Below are 20,376 nucleotides of genomic sequence, written 5' to 3'. Positions count from 1 at the left end.
AAAATAGGCATTTTAGTGATTTTTAGTTATTTTAGTTCAGATGAACACATTTTCCTCTCAGCATCCAAAATCATTATAGTAAAACATTGGAAATATAAAATTAAGAATGAACAGTTCTTTATACGAGTGTAGGCCAGTCCGCCATGCACTGAGCATACGGGCTCGTGCGACAAGTCGCCTCACGCGGACGTTGTGAAATCACATGGTTTTGGCGTTGGGCTGCCCGCCGGGACGAGGCTGCGAGTCTGAGGGGCGTCTTGCCCGCCTCGTGCCCACCATCGACGTGTCGCTGCCTGTATACCAGCTGCAGGCAGAGCGCTGGGAGCCCAGTGGATAAGTACAGCCCCCCCCGCCTGTGGAAAAAGCAGTGCCTCCTTTCAGTCTTCTCCCCCACCCCCCGAGCTTGTCCGGGAGTCTGGCGTAGGGGTGGCAAAATAACAGGCGTTTTTCCTCCCCCCTGCTTTTAACAGGAGGCCTGGGTGTCAGTTGGCCAGTCCAGCGCTCCTGATGGCCCCCATCTCGCAGAGGCCTGCTAGGGAGAGTGGCCGTCCCTCCCTGGCAGGCCTCCGGCGGCAGGCCTCCGGCTCACCGTAACATAATGTCGCGAAGCTTTTAGCAAGTTTTAACAGGGCCCCTGACTTTTAGGGACCATTTGAACTGTTTGAGGCTTATTGGAAATGGCGTGTCAGGCTCTGCCCTGGCCACCCCACGGGGAAAAGCCCCCCAGTAACACGCTGACGTCACCCGGCATCCCTCCACTCCATGTAGTCGGCCAAGTCTCAGAGGAAGGATGCAGTAGGAAAAGAATGACGTGACCAGGCGCTTTAGTGGCCCCTGGTGGTCACTGCTAAGAAAGGCGCTTGAAAGGACAGCAGGAGGCGGGATGTTTGGGACGACAGAGGAGCTGGTAAAGTGTGCCCGGTGCTGTTGCTACGCTACAAACAAACAGAAGACCCTGTGTGGTGAGATGTGAGACAGGGGACTCACGCAGACTACGCCAGGGAAGCACGCACTCCTCACCATAATTACAGGGTCCTCTTGGCTGCCGGGTTGGTGTGACCCGCTGACGGGGGCCCCGCTAATCCCGGCTCCTCACCCGCGCTCCAGCAGAGGAGCCCAGGGTATCGTTAGCAGCCGGCAGCGGCTAACCGGCAGTGCTGTGTAGCCAGGATGCTAATGAACAAGCACATAATGCTCCGGGCCCATAATACGACGAGAAGCCCAGTCATTTCCGGGTCGCGATCCGGGCCCAGCGCTCCGGCACCTGGGGTCGTGTATCCGCTTAATCCGGCCTGGACGTCGAAAAGAGCGCGGGTCCCGCGTGGCATCGGGAAATCCCAGGCCTTTCGATGTTCCTGTCTGCTTTCATTAGCACATTAATGGGAGCAGAGCAGAGCAGGGACCCCCCCCCCCCCCCACCGAACAAGCGGTACCACTCTGAGTGCGTGAGAATATTAGTCCCGGCAGTGGGGGGGCGGGGTCAGAAGTGCCGCCACAGGACTCTGAGAGATCCTCTGCAGGCCCATCCCGTGAGGATTTCCCCCCCCTCCCCTGAGGACCCCTGACAACCGACATGAATGGTTTTCTGCAGGAACATTTACCGTTACCTCCGTCACTTTAAATATTTAGACTGTCCGTTTGCTTATGCCTTGTTTGACTGGCCGGGGCACCACTGCTGTATATAACTGTCCCAGAAGGGAGGGGAGGGGAGGGGGTGCAGAGGGTGGGGGTGGGGGGGTAGGGTGGGTCAGGCCTGTGACACGTTAAAACGTTTAGTGAAAATTGCACCCGCTGTTTGGTTTCGTTCTTGACAGCTGACGCTTTAACTCCACATGTCCTGCTGCCCGGCGGGTCCAACAGAAAGTCCTCAGAGAGGCTCACATTAGACCTGCCTTATATGTACAGAGCAGGCACTCAGCTCACATCTGTCATGTTATTCACTCCAGTGCCTCCTTGATTCCATCTTCATCCAGCCCCACCTGTGTCAAATACGTTCTCACTCATTTTATCAATCTCCTTCCTACCCCATTAAATCAGTGCCTTTCTCCCTTTGCACTTTGCTTCTGTTGTCGATTACGCGACGCTTAATGAGTCACTCAATAGACCAGAACCTTCCTTGACTACACAGTAAGAGTCTTACTACGCTATGATGGGGGGTGTGCCTGAAGCCAGGTGCATTATGGGAGTAGGGTGACCACGTAATCCATGTCGAGGTGAGACTTTAAGTTACTTCAGTTTTTAAAAACTACTTTAAACCTGAAAGGTTCCTGCGCTTGGCTAATTAGTTCAGTTCTTCTTGTGCTTATACTGGTTTGTTCCTTTGATTGAAAGACTCATCCAGCTATTTCACAATAATATTAGTGCCAGTAAAAATCCAGACCAAGATTTTGTTTCAACCAGCTAGTTGAATACTCTGTAACTATAACCCTTTATACTGAACTAGCTGGTTGACACAAAATCTTGGTCTGGATTTTTACTTTCTGGATCTGAACTACCCACCTGTACTGGATTGAAATCAGCAGAAATTCCTCCATTTCCTTTGTAGCTACAGAACATTTAATACAGTACAGGCACCTTGTGACAGGTGATTCACATAAGAAATTTACAAACGAGAGGCCATTCGGCCCATCAAGCTCATTTGGGGAGAACTTAGCTAATAGCTCAGAGTTGTTAAAATCTTATCTAGCTCTGATTTAAAGGAACCCAGGGTTTTAGCTTCCGCTACAATAGCAGGAAGACTATTCCATACTCTAACTACACGCTGTGTAAATAAGTGCTTTCTCAAAGACAGTTTAATATGTTCTCCCGCTAATTTCCACCTATGGCCACGAGTTCCTGTATTTGAACTAATATTGAAATAACTATTCGGTTGAACAGCATTCAGACCGGTTTCATTTGTTCAGTTTCACTGGACACTTTTTCTTAAAGCTCAGCTGTTTCAGTGAAATTTTAATCTCAGCCGGGCTTCCAAGGAAACCATTTACTCCCAGTCTTCCTCCTGGTTCGTCCTTATGCGTTTCCACCATGACCAGCAGCCACGCTACCCAGTTAGCAAAGTGAAAAGAGTCATCTTACTTTAACCTGGATTTACCAGCTAAACCAATGTTTTCCAGCTTGGTCCCTGGGGACACACAGATGGTCCACATTTTTGCTCCCTCCCAGCTCCTGGTAATGTGGAGCGGGGACCTGACTGGGAGATGCTGGACTGGGAAACACTGGACTGGGAGATGCTGGACTGGGAAACACTGGGCTAAACTCTTCACATCATTCCTCTTTGCAATAATGACACATTTGAAATTCTCCCACACATCACGGCCAGTCCCATGTGTCAAAGACACTGGGACATGCCCTCCCAGCTTCATGTGAAGTGCGTTGGTGCTTGAACGTGCTCCACAGATTCGTTCTCGCTTTTAACCAAGCACATGACGTGTGGCGAGAGTATCGAATTGTGGGCGGGGCTAACAGCCCTGAGGCGCGATCGCACCGAAACTACAGCACCGAGATACGGAGACTTGGAACGACGGCGGCAAGCGATGAATTTTGACTCGGACGAAATGCATACTGGAAAAGGAACAGACCAGAATGTACAGAGAAGCTGATGATCTAGAGAAAGATCCTTGCGGAGTAACTCCGTCAGCGCCTCAGACTAAATCATCCTTTCCAACCCTCCCCTGGTCCATGTTACACCAGGCAGTCCCCCCCCCAGGCTCCAGATCCAGACAGAGCCACCCTCCACCACTGGGATTGAGGGGCGATGAAAGTACCACCCCGATCCCCAGACAGACCACACCCCGATCCCCAGACAGACCACCTTTTCTTTTCCTGCCTGTGATGGACCAGGAAGCGACACAGCGGCCCAGATATAAACCCGGCATGGCGTGTCGCCCCCTAGTGGCGCTTCCTGCACAAACAGGCCTCCCTGAAACTCTTCTGCCTGCATTAGTCTCTCTCCACACCCCTCCCATTCGTCCCTGCAGCCACAGGCAGCATCAGTTTAATAGCCTCACCAAAGACAGGTTACATGCAGGGGAACCGAAAGCAGAAACCTCCTGTAAATGACCCCCCGCTCCCCCCACCCAGCTGCGGTACTTAGGACAGCAAATGCTACCCCTACCGCTACCACCGGGGGAAGAGCAGCGACAACATTATTCATGAAAAATGATGATATAACGTCGAAGGACATTTTCCAGGGCACGAACAGAGCAAGATAGAAAGGAACGCCTGGTATCCGTCAGGAAATTGGCTCTGACAAGATTAAGTTAGTGTCGCACCTCTCCAGATATAATTCAGAAATTATGGGCTACAAATATTAGGCAGCAGTTGCCATGTGTGCAGAAGTGCGAGGGCACGTGAGCCAGAGGGGCAGGGGGGGAAAAACCACGTTTTGTAGCCACAGACCCAAACGAGGTTGGGGGGGGGGGGGGGGTCTGCACAGTGTCAGGCTCGCAGGCGTGGGGGGGTGCGAGTCCACATCATGCTCACATATGCATCTGAAAAATGTACACATAGAAGACCCCCCCCCCCCCCTCCGATTCCACATCCTCTAGGGAAGGTGGAGATTGGATCGGTTGGGGTTGGGGGGGAGACGTGATCGATAAAGAAGTAACGGGACAGGGGAGCTGGGGAAGGGGAGGGGCGCTGGGACGGGACAGAGAGAGGAGGACCCGGCCCCCGTCAGCTTGGCGGCCGTCGGGGGGGGGGGGGGGGGGTGCTCTGCTAACGCCGCACGCACAACACAACTGCTCAGCATATGTGGAGAAACCTCCGGAAAATGCCCCCGCTCATATTTTCCCCTCAGAACAAATCAGCAGGACCAAAACACGGTATGTAATAAAGCGGCATTTATATTAAACGGGGAAAAAGTCAGGATGGTTATCATCAGGGAGTCACTCCTGCTGCCTCCCCAGGGCTCCTGCCATGGTGCTGGCTCTCAGATGCACCCCTCTCACATACACGCCCTCACACGGCTCATACACACACTCTCACACGCGCCCTCACACACGCACCCTCACACACACCCTGACACGCACCCTCACACACACCCTGACACGCACCCACATGCACAGCCACTGGCTCACTGCATGCTTCGCTCCACCGGTGGCTGGGATGCAGTGGCTGCAGGAAATTCCAGGGGATGTTTTTAATAAAGAGGGGCGGCACCGAGGAGCCGGGGAACGGCAGCAGGATGCAGCAGCACGGAGGTCCCGGCCAGCTCAGGGTGCTAATGAGGGAGGAGAGTGTGTCTGTGCCTGTCTGTGTGCAGTCTGTGCCTCTCTGTCTGTGTGTCTGTGCCTGTCTGTGTGCAGTCTGTGCCTCTCTGTCTGTGTGTCTGTGCCTGTCTGTGTGCAGTCTGTGCCTCTCTGTCTGTGTGTCTGTGCCTGTCTGTGTGCAGTCTGTGCCTCTCTGTCTGTGTGTCTGTGCCTGTCTGTGTGCATGTCTCTGCTTCTCTTTCTGTCTGTCTATACCTCTGTGTGTGTGTGTGTCTGTCTATACCTTTCTGTCGGGCTGTGCCTGTCTGTGCGCAGTCTGTGCCTCTCTGTCTGTGTGTCTGTGCATGTCTATACCTGTCTGTGTCTTTTGGCCGTCTGTGTGTGTCACTGTAAAAAAAAAATGCCAGAAAAAGTTCTTCCACTGCTAGTGTGTGTGTGTGTGAGAACAGGCCTGTTAATCCCTCTGAAAGAGACACCGTCGTTTAGCCAGCTCTCTGTGCATTCAATGAGGAGTGTAATGGCAAATAAGTGGAGGTCTTAGCCTGCGCCATCTGCCCGAATAACGAAAAGACATCAATCAGGGAGCAGTGAGCCTGCGGGGCCGCCAGGACGGGGGGGGGGTCGATAGGCAGCATGTCGTCTGCAGGGTCAGCGTGGCTGTAGCCCGGATTTACATCAGACCTCCCTGCCTGTCATGGATTAGAAGGGGAACCATTACCCAGAAGACCCTAAATCAGGACCGGGGAAATCCAGGGTGCTCTGCTTCTCCGTCTGCCTCAGCTTTGCTTTATTGAGCTAATTATTTGGATAGTGGCCTCCCTGCTGTGTCCAGTGTAAGTCAGGCATAAAGCTGTCCTCTGAAATCTGTGGGCCAGCCTCCCGGCAGGCCACGTTTTTTCCAGTGTAAAATTCCTGCCCTGCAGGGGGCACCAGAGAGAGTAAAATCCATCACATCGTTGCTCGTATTTATTAATTCCTCCCCTTGTTATGACTCTCCTCCTGCCATGTTTTCAAAAACAACTCGGGCATAAAACTGAAAAATGTTGTGTTATTACCCAGAACGTCTGGCAGGGAGTGCCATGTCACTACAGAGGGTCTGGGGGACTGAGGGGGGGGGGTATGTTCGGCGGGGCTGGGAGCCACAGCTCAGATGGATGGCCTGCCCAAAGTACTTTATACACACCCCCCCTGGAAAATGTGTGGAACGACCCAAGTAACTTTAGATGCCTGAAACTTGGTGCCTGTTTATTCTTCTTCTCCTTCTCCTTCAAATTTTGTTTTTCTTCTCCTCCTTCTCCCTGAGCTCCATATCGGAGTTTTGGAGACTGGGAGGGGGGCATTATAAACACTGATAGCCCTAAATGAGCAGCTAGTACAAAGGGAATGGTGTGATACCTGTCCATGGAGGACCTGCCACTAGAGAACCTGTCCATGGAGGACCTGCCACTAGAGAACCTGTCCATGGAGGACCTGCCTCTGGAGAACCTGTCCATGGTGGACCTGCCACTAGAGAACCTGTCCATGGAGGACCTGCCCCTGGAGAACCTGTCCATGGAGGACCTGCCACTAGAGAACCTGTCCATGGAGGACCTGCCCCTGGAGAACCTGTCCATGAAGGACCTGCCTCTGGAGAACCTGTCCATGGAGGACCTGCCTCTGGAGAACCTGTCCATGGAGGACCTGCCACTAGAGAACCTGTCCATGGAGGACCTGCCCCTGGAGAACCTGTCCATGAAGGACCTGCCTCTGGAGAACCTGCCCCTGGAGAACCTGTCCATGGAGGACCTGCCTCTGGAGGACCTGCCTCTGGAGGACCTGCCCCTGGAGAACCTGTCCATGGAGGACCTGCCCCTGGACATCCTCTATGCAGACTGTTGGCCAAATGAGGTTCTTTACGTCTCTCAGGCGTTTCTTCCATAAGCTTGTTCACCTATATCCAGTCTACACAGGCTTGGTCAGCCCTCTGCCTTAATGAACTGCACATATGTGTGATATTTCTGCAGTGTTAAACAGAACCATCTAGGACAACGATCATGGGGCTCTTCATGCGGCTGTTTCCATGGAAACATGGCAGAAAAGAGCTGCCAGGTCCAGCCGTCGGTGGGGCGTTCTCCATCAGCCAAGGTGCCGTGGTCCACTGTGCCGACGCCATCTGGAGACGGGACTCGGACACGGGCCGGGAACGGCCCCCAAGGCCAGGGAGCGTCCAGCCAAAATCCGGGCTCTCTGTCCGCACCTCCCAGAAGGCTGGATCTGCCGTAGTGTTCCTAACATTTATTATGGTTCACCATCGGGTTCAACGCACGACGAAGTACGCTGCTGACAAATGAATTAAAAATGATGCTTTTGTTTGAAAGTTCCCTTAACGGATTCTGTAAACACGTTCTTTAGAAGCGGCACAGTCCGGTTCAGATTCCCCACTGCCCCTGCAAGGCCGACCGTCTCGGCCGACACGCGTGTGGTAACTGCACACGTCTGGGACTCGCCTGTGTACATACACACGTGTTTTAGAAGGTCTATATATACACATCATCACACCATATGAGCAGACACACAAACACGCACACACATCCCGCGCCTGTGCACGTATAAACGTGGATTTTTATGTATATACACAGTCACACCCATTCTAGTGAGCACAGACATAACCTCACACACACACACATAACACACACACAAAAGTTCAGGTATCCTGGACCTACAAATGCATAACTATGTTTATACAGCGTAAGGGCAATGAACACACGTAAACGCACACTCACTGAGAGACGCGCACACACACATACACACACACACGCAGCTGGATATGGCCGCTGAATATTATATATTATGGATGCAGCTGGATATTTTTTCCAAATGCAGATGGATATTTTTTCCAAATGCAACAGAGAGGATCAAGGGACTAAGGAACACTTGTGATGGGAATTAATCAGTGTGTGTGGTGCACACACATGGGGAGGGGGGCACAGGAGCCAGCCCCACACGCACAGACACAGAGCTCTCTTGGGAGGGACAGCGCCCTACAGGAAACATTAGCGGCATTACCCAGGAATGCTAATTGAAACAAACGGCTCTTTCTTTTTTTTTTCCCGAACAACTGCAGCGGTATCAGCACTGGAGTGATGCTGTCATGTTGATGACAAATATACTGCAGGGATTTCCACACTCAGTCCACATTCAGTCCACATACATACGACAGTCGATCTACTTTCAGTCCACATTCTGTCCACATTCACATAACATTCAATCCACATTCGCTCCACATTCTGTCCGCATTCACGCGGCACTCAATCCACAGTATGTCCACATTCACACGGCACTCAATCCACAGTCTGTCCACATTCACACGGCACTCAATCCACATTCTGCCCACATGCACTCAGCACTCAATCTGCATTCACTCCACATTCAGTCCACACTCAGTCTAAGCTCTGCCCACATTCACACAATAGTCAATCCACATTTTATCCACAATCATTCATCCACATTCTTCCATCCACGAATCTTCTAATTACTTATCCTGGCCAGGATTGTGGTGGGCCTGGAGTATACTCCACATTCACTCCTCTCATTATACTCAAAGGCACACTCTAAGGTTATGTGCGCTTTTCTTCATTTGTTCACACACTTGCATAATTCAGCCTTCAGGAAAGGAAAAGAGCCTCTAGTTCTCATTTTTCCCCTTGTTCATACTTCTGAAGATGCTTAACCAGTTTCAGCGTCTGCCCGCCTCTCAGCCCCCTCGTATGTCAGCCTGCATCTTCACCACACTCCGTTAATCTTTATGGCCATGGTGGGAATTCCTGGGGATGTTGCGCTGTAGGACATCCTCGGAGACCCTCGTTGCCTCCAGGACACCCAACCATAACGGCATATAAACCAAGATCGCACGCTCCCATCTTCCCAGATGCCCTGCCGTGGCCCCGCCCCATCCTGGCCCCGCCCCCCACGGCGGCCCCACCCCTTACCCGCCCCAAAGGCGAAGAAGAAGGTCTGCGTGGGGCTGCGCTGCATGAGTGCAGAGACACGGCGCGCCATGCGCTGGTTGCGCTTGTAGATGAGCTCACGGCGGAAGTAACTGTCGATCTGCTGGGCCGTGCTGCGCTCATGGTCCGGCAAGGAGCTGTTCACAAAGTGGGGCAGCTGTGGGGGGGGCAGAGAGAGGGGGGGGTGACTGTGAGCTGGTCAATGTGAGCTAACACATACCTGTACCTGGGGGCTGGGACGGGGGCAGGGGGGGGGAGAGCAGGGTGTCTCTGACACTGCTGTCAAGGCCGGAGGTGTGAGACGTGGCAGAGAAACTCACAGTTATCCCAGCAAACACTCATTGCCCCAGTTTGCACTCTCCTCCTTGGACCGGACTCTTGGATTGGTTCCAGTATGTTCAAGCAACTCTCCTGCTGGGTTAGACCCAAATGGGGGGGGGGGTCCTTCCCCTACGTGTCCCGAATGGGGCTAATGCTGGTTCTACCTGCGCTAGGACACCCAGCACCTCCGTCTCGGGTCGCTCTCTGAGTCAAAGCATTTGATAGTAACAAGTTCCTTACTCTCTGTACTGTGGGATATATTTGTCATGAAGCATGAGGTGGGGGGGGTGGTCAAACGCTAAATAAGATGTCTTGCAGATGCTCTGAATCCCTACATTCTTGCCCCATAAACTCCCCGCCCCCCACACACCCCCAGATTTGAACGGGCAGCTGCAAGGGTCCCCCCACCCACTCCGCAAAGGACTCGGAGTCGACAGCTGGGATCAACTCCACTGGCTCAAGGAGCAGCGCCTAAGGACACAGGCTTCAGGCATCTGGCTGTAAGGTATCACATTCACCTTGCTGCTCCAGTAGCCCGAGTCTGCAAGAACGCTCACCTAACAGTGCCACCTGCAGGTCGGGGATTGCCACTGTACTTAGTTCCCTAACTAGGAACTGAACATGCATTTTTCCTATGAATCACCTCACTGCAATCAGACTTAAACGGTGTAAACATTTATCAAGTCAGCTTAACCACACTGTCCTGGGAGCATCCAGAAATGGGAAAGTGACAGGCAGGTCAACAACACAGATGTTTGTTAAAAATCTGAACTAGGACTTGAAGTTCAAATACATCTCTTAGTAAACAGATGTATTCCCATAACATTTGAGAAGCACACAACTCCAGTAATAACGTGCTTTACGGCGAAAAGAACTTAACATAAATGGCGCTATTTTTAACATCTGGTATATTAGTTCACAATTGCTTCACGGCTCACATGTGCTTTGATTCCGAGCTTCAGAGCAAGGAGTTGCGTCGTTCCTGGCACTGGTGTCACAGTAAGCCGGTGTGTCCTTGTCAGGGAAGCAATTATATTCAGGGTTTTTTTTTTTCAGAACTGAAATTGACCAATCAGAGGTCGAGTCGTGAGACAGGGGTAATGTCTTCTGAGGGAACCATCCAACAGCACGAGGCTGACTGTCAGAGACTGTGGGAGGGCTGTGTTTGTGTTTCCACATCGAGCAGAAACACAAATGTGGGACATAATGTAAGAAGAGGGCCTTTATTTCGGCAGTTGTGCACTTGGGGAGTGTTTTTCTGGGAAGGTGGGGCTGAGTTCTGAGTGAGCCATCGCTCGCCTTCCTAATCTCATTTATTGAGGCATGGAGTGTGTTCGGGAACCGCAGAAAGTGCGTCGACAAGCTCAGTGTTTCCCACCAGGGCTTCATTATAATCTTTCCTCCTCTTCCTAGTTAAGAGACCTTATAACGAGTAAGACTAAACTAACCAGCACTAACCAGGGAGGTCATCTGAGGATGAAATGGTCTCAGATGACAGAAGCTCAACAAACAGACTCATATCAGTGTCTTTCAATTTAATTCAGTATTAAACTGACAATATTTAGTACAATATTTACATAAATACCTCACTTCTTAGCTGTGGTCAGTAGAAGTGTGGCTTGACACCTCTATTGTTGAATCTGGCCTGTTCTCCCTGCGTTGCAGTTACATGAACTGGTGTCTCTAAATCGCTCACAACGCGTAGCCAACAGTGTGTGCTGCGCAGTGGACTTTGCAGTGTGCAGTGCAGTTGGCTCTGTCTGGCCTGGAACAGCCCCCCCACACCCCTGTACAGGGTAAGCAGTCTGAAGATGGGTGCTTGTGGTTTCTTACCCACAAGCAGAGTAACTGTGATTTCCCAGCATCTCAGATCAGTATGTAGTGTATCGAGTTACCATTAAAGGTGCGTCGGACTGATCGTGCTGGTGTCCTATTCAGCCTCCAATTCCACTTTGCCTCAGACGGGGGACACTGGCAGCGATGTTCGCTTGGAGCAACCATCAGCTAGAACCGGTATTGGAAATTCGGAATCGCGTCTTTTCAGAAATCCAGCCATTCGCGCTCCGAGTCCCAAGGGGGCCGCTTATGTATCAAGTACAGCGCAGTGCTGAGTTGAAAAATCAGTTTAATAGTAACACTGATACACACTATCAGCCAGCGACCAAAAGGGCAGGCAGACTGGCTCTGCCCGCAGGCCCCGCATTAATACACCCTGACTTCCTCATGGGTGCTGGATATTCTCTGCACTGCATATTTACAGTCATCTAAAGGAGTGAAAATAACCAGTGATGACCAAATAAAAAGCTACGTCATTTCAGCAGAGCAACACTGCAGATACTTTATCTCTGTGCCGTTCCCACATAAGTGAAAACAGAGCGGCTGGCAGCAGCTACAGTGAAATCGGGGGTTTATGTACTTTATTGGAAGCCTGTTTTCTGATATTTAATGTGGATCCTACATCTGCTAATATCAGGCAGTATAAACTGGAATTAATAAAATGTATCTGAAGTTGGAAAAATGTGACCCTGTTATATTGCTTATTTTTCTACAACAGCTGAAGTCCAGCTGTTTAACATGACATCAGAAAATGTCCAATATTTCAGAACATTCGTGGAATAAACAAATAAACCATTAAACCATTAAATCACTGGCCCTGGGAAATTCCGGAGCCTTCTGTTTCCCCTTACGCAGCTCAGGCGAGCCGTCTGCCGTGTGGCAGGGCCCCCCTTTCCCTGGCGACGCTCGTCCATGCTGTGTTACGCACCTCGCTGATGGAGGGGGTGCGGGAAAGCGGTTATGATCCAGGCTCCCACACTCTCTCTCTCAGTCGCTCTCTCTCTCGGTCGCTCTCTCTTTCTCTTGGTCGCTCTCTCTCTGTCCCTCTCTCTCGGTCTCTCTCGGGTGCTCTCTCTCTCTCTCGGTCTCTCTCGGGTGCTCTCTCTCTCTCTCTCGGTCTCTTCCTGTCTTCACACCCCACCCCTAGCAGCCCCGCCCCACGTGAAGCACCCCCTGCTTATCTGTACCCAGGGCTGGTCACAGCTCTGCACCGATAAGCCCCCGGTTCAGCTGCTGATTTATGGCGGGTGCTAGGAAAAGTTTTTTTTTAAAAAAAAAGAACAAAAAAATGCAGAAGAAGAAGAAAGAGTGAATGCAGGGAGGTGGGGGGGCAAGGTGGACCACAGGCAGATACCTTATCATAGGGAGGCCCATCAGCTGCACTCTGTCCAGGAAATCTAAAGCGACACAAAGCGACCCCCCCCCCCGGCCAGCCCCTACTCTCGCTGCTGCTGAAATCCATTAACCCCTGCTGTCACTGGCTCTCCAGCCGGAGCCGTAATGAAGATTAAGCTGAGGGTGCAGATTAAAGTCTGCATGCTGTCAAACACCTGCCCCCCCACCCTACAGCACTTACTTTGGGACACTTCAGTATGGCGACAATCTACTGGCCATCAGGGTCAGTAACCCACTACCAGGTGTAGAGCGCTAACACGGTGATCTGCTGCCCATCAGGGTCAGTAACTAGCTGCCGGGTGTAGAGCACTAACACGGTGATCCACTGGCTGTCAGGGTCGGTAACTAGCTGCCGGGTGTAGAGCACTAACATGGTGATCCACTGGCTGTCAGGTTCAATTTTTATGGAGGCAGCTTTCTCAACCTCAAACGCGAACAGAAATGTCTGCAGATCAAGCGCTTCAGCAAACAAGATGCCCGGCAGCTCTAGGTGAGCATCTAGTACTGAAAGAAGAGCTTTGTTAATGAATAGGCTCAATGCGAGTCGAAAAGGCGACACACGTCTCTCAGGGCAGCCCCTCGCAGCGCCACGACCTCTGACCTGCGAGGTGTCGTGGCTGAAGATGATGGAGCTGAGGTCACCGCAGTTGTAGTGGGTGATGAGGTCCTCGGTGGTGTAGGAAGCTGGCACGCTGCCCGCCCGGGCACTCTCGTGCTGCAGCAGGGTCTGGTTCAGCGCGAACAGCACCTGCAGCGGGAGGAAGCAGGGACAGCCGTACCTTTAGTGGAACTTAGAGAGGTTCTGCCCACGCAGAAAGGTTCCTCAATCCTGAAAGGGGAAATCTGTTTAAATCTGATCCTGCACTGTATTACTCCCCATGTAGCAGTTTCCATAGCAGAGGTTTGATCGTTCTCAGCGAGCTTTTGTTCACCATCTGGACTGGGGGGTACCGAGCCTGAGATCCGCGGACCGGTACCAGCCTGCAGCCAGTATTCCTGCAGGCCACGCAGCGCTGGGTGTTTAGTGGAGGGGTTGGTGCATTTCCAAAAATAAACTATATGTTTTCATAAAAAGAATCTATATTTTTTATGACTCCTCACATTTGCTGCTCTGTTCACATCGGAAAACAGTGAAAGCAGTTAAACTCATCAAATCACCAATCAATGCAGCAGAAACCCCAAGCCCCCCCCCCCGGGCTTACCAGTCTGTGACATTTTTGTACAACATAAACCAGTCCATGGAAGGCTGGAATCCCCTAGTCCAGAAGACTCTGAAGCAGCCAAGGATTCGAGGCAGGCTAAGCATTAGAAACTGCCAGTTTCGAAGCACCTTCAGCATCATCGCTTTCTGGGCGGATGAAGATGACTGTGGTTATGGCAGGGCTGCCCTCAGCGCTTTCTCAACGCGCCAATATACTGTGAGTGCAAATGCTTCCTGGTGACGTCAAAGGGGTCGTCCTTTAGGAAACAAAACGGCAATCTGTGCTGCATCTCGCTCCACGTTTCTTTGGATTATCAGCTGTGCTGTAAAAATGAAGCGGAGAGCCCCACAGTATCTGGCCACACACACACACACACACACACACACACACAAAGACCTGTTCTTATATCTTTGTGAGGACCGTCCATTCTTTCCTATGGGCAAAACCCTACTCCCAACAATGACAACCTTAACTCCTAAAACCCTGGGTTCCTTTAAATCAGAGCTAGATAATATTTTAATAACTTTGAGTTCTCCCCAAACGAGCTTGATGGGCCGAATGACCTCCTCTCGTTTGTAAATTTCTTATGTTCCTACCCAGCCATAACCATACGTAACCAAACAAAACAAAACAGTTTTTGCATTTTTAGTTTTTTAATTGCAGTCACAGATTTTTTCATAAAATTGAGTTTTCCCTTATGGGGACCAGGAAACAGGTATTCATTACGTTGTTCCCACAAGGTAAGGTATATCTGGACCACACACACAAACACACAAATGAAACATCTAACTGGTTTCATGTAGTTCTGCATTTCAAAATGTTCCATTTTGGCCCAATTCCCCAATCAGAGCATGACAGGGGGCTGAGCTCCACCCCGACGACCTGGAGACCTGCAGAGCAAGGCGCTCAAACAGGAAGACAGAGCCCCTCTAAAAACAGCTCGCTGGACCCTGGCAGGCTGTAAATTTACGCTGCCCATTAAAGCAGAGAGTAAGCCCTCTTTAAGGAGAATTTATGGCGTGCCACAACCAGCAACCTAAGCGACACAGCAGTTGTGTCTGACACGAGGGGTTAAATCATGCCGTCCCGCCCCTCCCTGAAACTGACCTCTGATTGGCCTGGCAGGAGGACTGCTGCTGTCAGTCATCGATCAGCCTTTTGACAGCCGGGATAGTTATCTCCGAGGATTCAGTTTCACGGCACTCAAATGCGGCCAACAGAAACTGTATAGTTTATATTTTAAACATTTTCTTATCTTTTCCTAAATATTTTTTTTGATACAATCAATTCTTGGGTGTAGTGCATTATTTCAGACATCGATAGCACATATATTTTTATTCATACATCAGTCTCAGAGGTTTTTCATTGGTCTTTCTTCTGAAATCCAACAACGGACCTCTTACTCAGTCGACGGATCACACCCAATCCCAATCCACCGGCCGCTTATTCTTCTACTCCAGCATGAGAGAGACTCATTTCTGGATGCCCAGTGAGTTTGCAAACCCTGTAATATACTGGTTACCTTCCAAACCTTCACTGGTGCCCCTCAAACCTTCTGTGCAGTGACTGGGGAGGGTGGGGGGGGGGTCAGTACTGGCCAATCACTGACTTTGACACATCCCATCACATATGAAGCCCACCCCTACTAGTGAAGTGTCTAACAGTCTATTTTCGGCCCCATATCCGACGGCACGGGGCTTGATCAGCCCCCCCCTCCGAAGGCGTCATCCCTCCACTGCCCCGAGCCCCCGCCATGAGAATAACCGCGACCCGTTAATCCCTCTCTACCTTGTGGGCGCCACTCTTTTCCTGTCGTGCTCCACCTGCCAGGTCGGCCTCTCCCACCCCCACAGCCCCCTGACCCGTGCGGCACCGTGCCCAATGGGGCCTTTCTACTGCTGCCAGGGGCCCGAGCCCCCGGGGCTGGCCTGTGAGCTGGCGTCTCCCCACCTGCCCGGCGTCTGTAGAGCCACCAGCCCTGGGTGTCTCCCTAAACAAGGTGAGCGTGCCAGCCCGGGGGGGCTCAGAGCAAGCACACGCCTGTGTGAGTAATCCGACACACCCTCGACTGTAACCTGGGCACCCCCCTCACACACCTGCTGCACACCGTCTGAGCCTCTATCACTGAAAGGGGGTGGGGTCAAAATGACCCTCCCTGATCTGCATCGGGGGGAAAAGGTACTATCACCCCCCCCCCCACACACCTTTGTCAAACTCAGATGATAATCAAATAAAAGCTCTGCAGAAACAAGGTCGATGGCAGGCCTGCCCGGGACTGTCTGGAACTGCAGCTTTCACTCGAGTGTTGCATTCCAAAATTTCATTAGTGTAGAAGGAAAAGAAAAAAAGAAGCCCATCCAGCCCCCCTTCTTCCACTGGCCCAAAGAAAGGGGGAGAGTCATTTTTCAAAACATGTGAGAATACATAGGCAATTGACCCTAAAGCAAATTCAGCCGGCGGTTTGATAGCACTCATGCTCGGTCCCCCGTCCAGAATGTTCGCTTTTTTTTATCGTGTGTAATGAGTTGGTGCCGATGACAAGGTGTTGGATGATTGCCCCGGCGGGCCTGTCCCCCCCCTCCCCATTCTCACGGGCCCATGCTGACAATTCAGGGGTGCCACATTTGAGCCTTTGAAAGAGAGAGAGAGAGAGAGATGGAGAGATGGAGACCAACACAACAAGTAAAAATCAAACGGTAGGTCCACAAGGGAGGCATTCGTGTGCAGATCTGTCCCTCTGTGGTCTTTGTCACTGTTTGTTAGCATCCAAGAGGGGCTCAGACCCGAATCTAAAGTGAGGGTCCGGCCCAAAATCGAGTCAAAATGAATGCACCCATGACAACAGTGCAAAAAAACCATACGGCAACAAAGAAAAGCATAAAATCTCATTCCTCAGAAGGCTGTGCCCCCGCTACCCCACACCAAAAGCTTGTTTTTCTTGCCGATCGGAGGGGGATAGAATTTGGTTGTCCCCAGAACCTTGCGAGTTTGGGTGGGGGGGGGGGGGGGGGTTGCTGTAATAACATACAAGAGGTCAGGAGTCTAGCAACTGCCCCCCCCCCCCCCCAGCTATGACAGGTCCTGGTCATACTGCACAGGAGCCCCCCTACTCTTGTAAAAAGGGATGGGATACTGTCTCAAAGGTCCCACAAAAGCGTGGTGTTTAAAGGGAGGCCTTGTCTGAGGCAGGTCAGCGGGGGCAGGCATTAAACGCCTCACGTATTACCCGGCATTTTCACTGCCATCCCTATTTCTAATCCTTTCCCCCACCCCACCCTCACGCCTCCTGCCTGTTAACCTCCTTGCATACGTGGTCCAATCCCACCCGCCTCTCCTCCCCCTGCAGATATTTATTGCAAGTGCAGGTCGTGTCCAGATGCAGTCACGACTTCTATGCTGTCTCTGGCAGTTTTACTGTCCACCTCCGAAAGCTGTGAAACTTTTCAGATGTATCCCGGTAACGCATCGAATTCCATAAAAACAACACCATGGCAAATGGGGGGGGGGCTTCAGATGTGATTTCCAACTTTAAGAATTGCCAAAATATTTTTACAAGGCCTTGGCTCCTTTCTGATTTGTGATTTTACTTATCTGAAGGTCAGCGGTGCTTTCCACCGATCACGCGCGGGCTGAACGGTGCACCAGGTCTCTCTGCTGTACCCCTGCGTACTCTACAACACTCCCAGACTCCTGAGGGAGTCCCGGAACCCCTAAGGGCTACAGGTACCCAGTCCAGGGCACGACACAAACGTGACCTGCTGCGGAATGCCAAACCCGACCAGTGAAGTGCATCATTTTTAAATCTGCTTTCATTTGGCCGTCAGTCTCTCCACACTGTGTCTCATTGGCTCTCCGTCTCCCTGATTTAGTTCCGCTCTCCTCATTCCACCAGGAATCCATGAAACCCACGTGCCAGTGGCCCACACCCCCCTACGGAGCTACTCCTCCCCACGCTCCCCCCTACAGCTCAGCCAGTGACTGAGATCTTCATCCCTCTCTCTGACCCAGCAGCCTCACACTCTGACACCTCTCCTCTGTTCTGTGGTCCCCTCCCACTCCCTCGCCTCCACACCTAATCCCCCTACCCCCCCGACCCCTCAAAGTTAATAACGGTAGGGGGATTACCTCTGCTCTCTTTACACTTGTCCACAAACAAGCCGGCTGTTTGACTTGGCAGCCTCGGATACCGCTGCTCTCATCCCGTCTTTCCCGCCTCGAGGAAATGAAGAGGAACAACAAAGCGTCGCCGTAGAGGCAGCTGTGTCGCCAGGACCCCACCCCCCCACTTCACCACTGCTGCCCCAGTAGTGTGGTGCTGTCCCTTCATGCTGGGACAGAAAGAGCCAGAGTGTGTCAATATTGACTAGCATGGCAGTAGCACAATGGAGAGAAAAGAGCAGTACTTCTTGCCAGGGGCCTGGGCCGGGCAGATCAGGAGCTATTGGAGGAACGTGGGACGGGGGGGACATACAGAATGGGGGGAGGGGTTGTTGAGCTGGGTCAAAGGTGCCCTGGTGCTTTCATAATCATATCCAGAGCCTGGGCCCCTTTGACCCATCACAATTATAAGCCAGACCTGCAGGGGGCAGCAGCAAGCCAGAGCTCAAAACTGCCAATGCCACTGCTTTAGCCTAGTCCAATAAAAACACAGAGTCCTTTTGGGTTTGACATGAGGTGTCTTTGGGCCCGAATCAGGTGGACTGCTCTCGGTCCTGGAGACATGGATGGTGCCAGATCGGCTAAGGTTTTCATGTCATCCAATGAGGTCTTAAGTCAATCTGCCAGCTCGGCAAAGACGAGGGGGAAAACAGCCAATGGGAGCAGAGGAGCAGAGAAGGCGAACATGCCCTATGCGGCTCATTCGCCGCTGTTAGCCGATCACAGCTATTTAAAGCGCACCACACGCGAGGTTGTGAATTTAATTTGCCTGATAGGGGCCGTTGAGTTCAGCCGTGAGGAGCACAGGGGTACAGAGCCCGAGGATAGCCGACGTTTACAGGTGTGTGTGGTGTGTGCGTGCATGTGTGCTCATGGGAAAGAAAAAGAGAGAGAAGCCGCCATGTGTTTCCAGTTAGCAGGAGGAGCAGGAGCTGACTGCCAGGGAAAACTATAGCCCCCACCCTCCAGATCCCAGCTGGCTCCGTGCTTCAGGACCCAGAAAGCCGTGTATTCTGCAGGACAAACCCACACCAGCACTCCTGGTTTATGACGCACCTTTACAGGCCGCCCTGCCAGGGCCGGCCCTTAGCTTAGCCCTTGTCTCCCCTCTGTCTTGCACCCGTGTGTGGCTCAGGCTGCGGGGGTGTGGCTCATCAAGCTGGGGCCGCGTCTGTCTGTCTGCCAGGTGCCCTGGATCACAGCCCCTGGTCACGGCTCCCCGGGATGCTAAATGCTAATCCAGACAAACACGCCATTTCACGGCAAATCGGGGGAGAAATGTCCAATTTCACGGGGGGGGGGGCGGTACGCAGAGAGCACTTGCTGACGGGGCCGGCTCCTTCTTAAGTGAGACGCTGAATGGGGTGGCATGCCTGTGTGCAGAAGGATAGCTGGGCATGGGTTCGAGCACTAATAAGCCTGACTGTACCACCTCACCTGCAAAATAGGGGTGTTCATCAGAAAATACAGAGAAAGTGCTTTTTTATTTATACTGTTTCATAGTGTTTTATGGTTAAAAGGCTAAGTTTTTATTTGTTATCAATTGTCATCTGCTACATTAGTTTGGTTTGGAATTAAAGGGTTAATATCCTTAGAATGAGAGCGGACAGGAATCCCCTAAGATTCAGGAGCATGAAGTCCCTGCCCATGCATCTCAATACGAGTGCAAACAGGTGCAAACGATCTGTTCAAAATTCGAGCCGTGTGCCTTCACCCCTCTGGGTCTGTATCAGCTATCGGCGGGTGGGGTTCGAGGGGAGGGGTGTGTGCAGCGGTCTGGCGCACGCCTTGCGTGCGTCTGTGCCCGCGAGTGATCCCGCAATGCCACCACCCGCTGCGGGCTGTCACTTTTAATGCATCTCGCTGTATTCCGAAAAAGTCCTGTCAACACATCTGCGGGGGCGGGGGGTGGTTGGGACAGGAAGGAACGGGGAGCCAATGAGAATGAGCCAGAGCGGGGAGGAGGACGAAGAGAGAGCGGGGAGGAGGACAAAGGAAGAGCGGGGAGGAGGACGAAGAGAGAGCGGGGAGGAGGACGAAGGAAGAGCGGGGAGGAGGACGAAGGAAGAGCGGGGAGGAGGACGAAGAGAGAGCGGGGAGGAGGACGAAGGAAGAGCGGGGAGGAGGACGAAGAGAGAGCGGGGAGGAGGACGAAGAGAGAGCGGGGAGGAGGACGAAGAGAGAGCGGGGAGGAGGACGAAGGAAGAGCGGGGAGGAGGACGAAGGAAGAGCGGGGAGGAGGACGAAGAGAGAGCGGGGAGGAGGACG

General features: G+C 52.1%; 1 protein-coding gene across 2 annotated transcripts in view; it reads right to left on the bottom strand.

Moving 5' to 3' along the window:
- trabd2b (TraB domain containing 2B) overlaps positions 1 to 20,376 on the bottom strand; it is a 48,948-nt gene that overhangs the window by 6,122 nt on the left and 22,450 nt on the right. For both annotated transcript variants that reach the window (XM_072699917.1, XM_023844132.2), the window contains exons 3-4: positions 13,350 to 13,496; positions 9,179 to 9,353 (exon numbers count right to left, since the gene is read on the bottom strand). In XM_072699917.1, coding sequence (XP_072556018.1) covers positions 9,179 to 9,353; positions 13,350 to 13,496 — 322 coding nt within the window. The remainder of the gene's footprint in view (positions 1 to 9,178; positions 9,354 to 13,349; positions 13,497 to 20,376) is intronic.

This window comes from Paramormyrops kingsleyae, chromosome 15 (assembly GCF_048594095.1).
Source record: "Paramormyrops kingsleyae isolate MSU_618 chromosome 15, PKINGS_0.4, whole genome shotgun sequence".
NCBI classification, from domain to species: Eukaryota; Metazoa; Chordata; class Actinopteri; order Osteoglossiformes; family Mormyridae; genus Paramormyrops; species Paramormyrops kingsleyae.
Note: the sequence above shows the minus strand (reverse complement) of the source record. Positions and strands in the feature narration are given on the sequence as shown.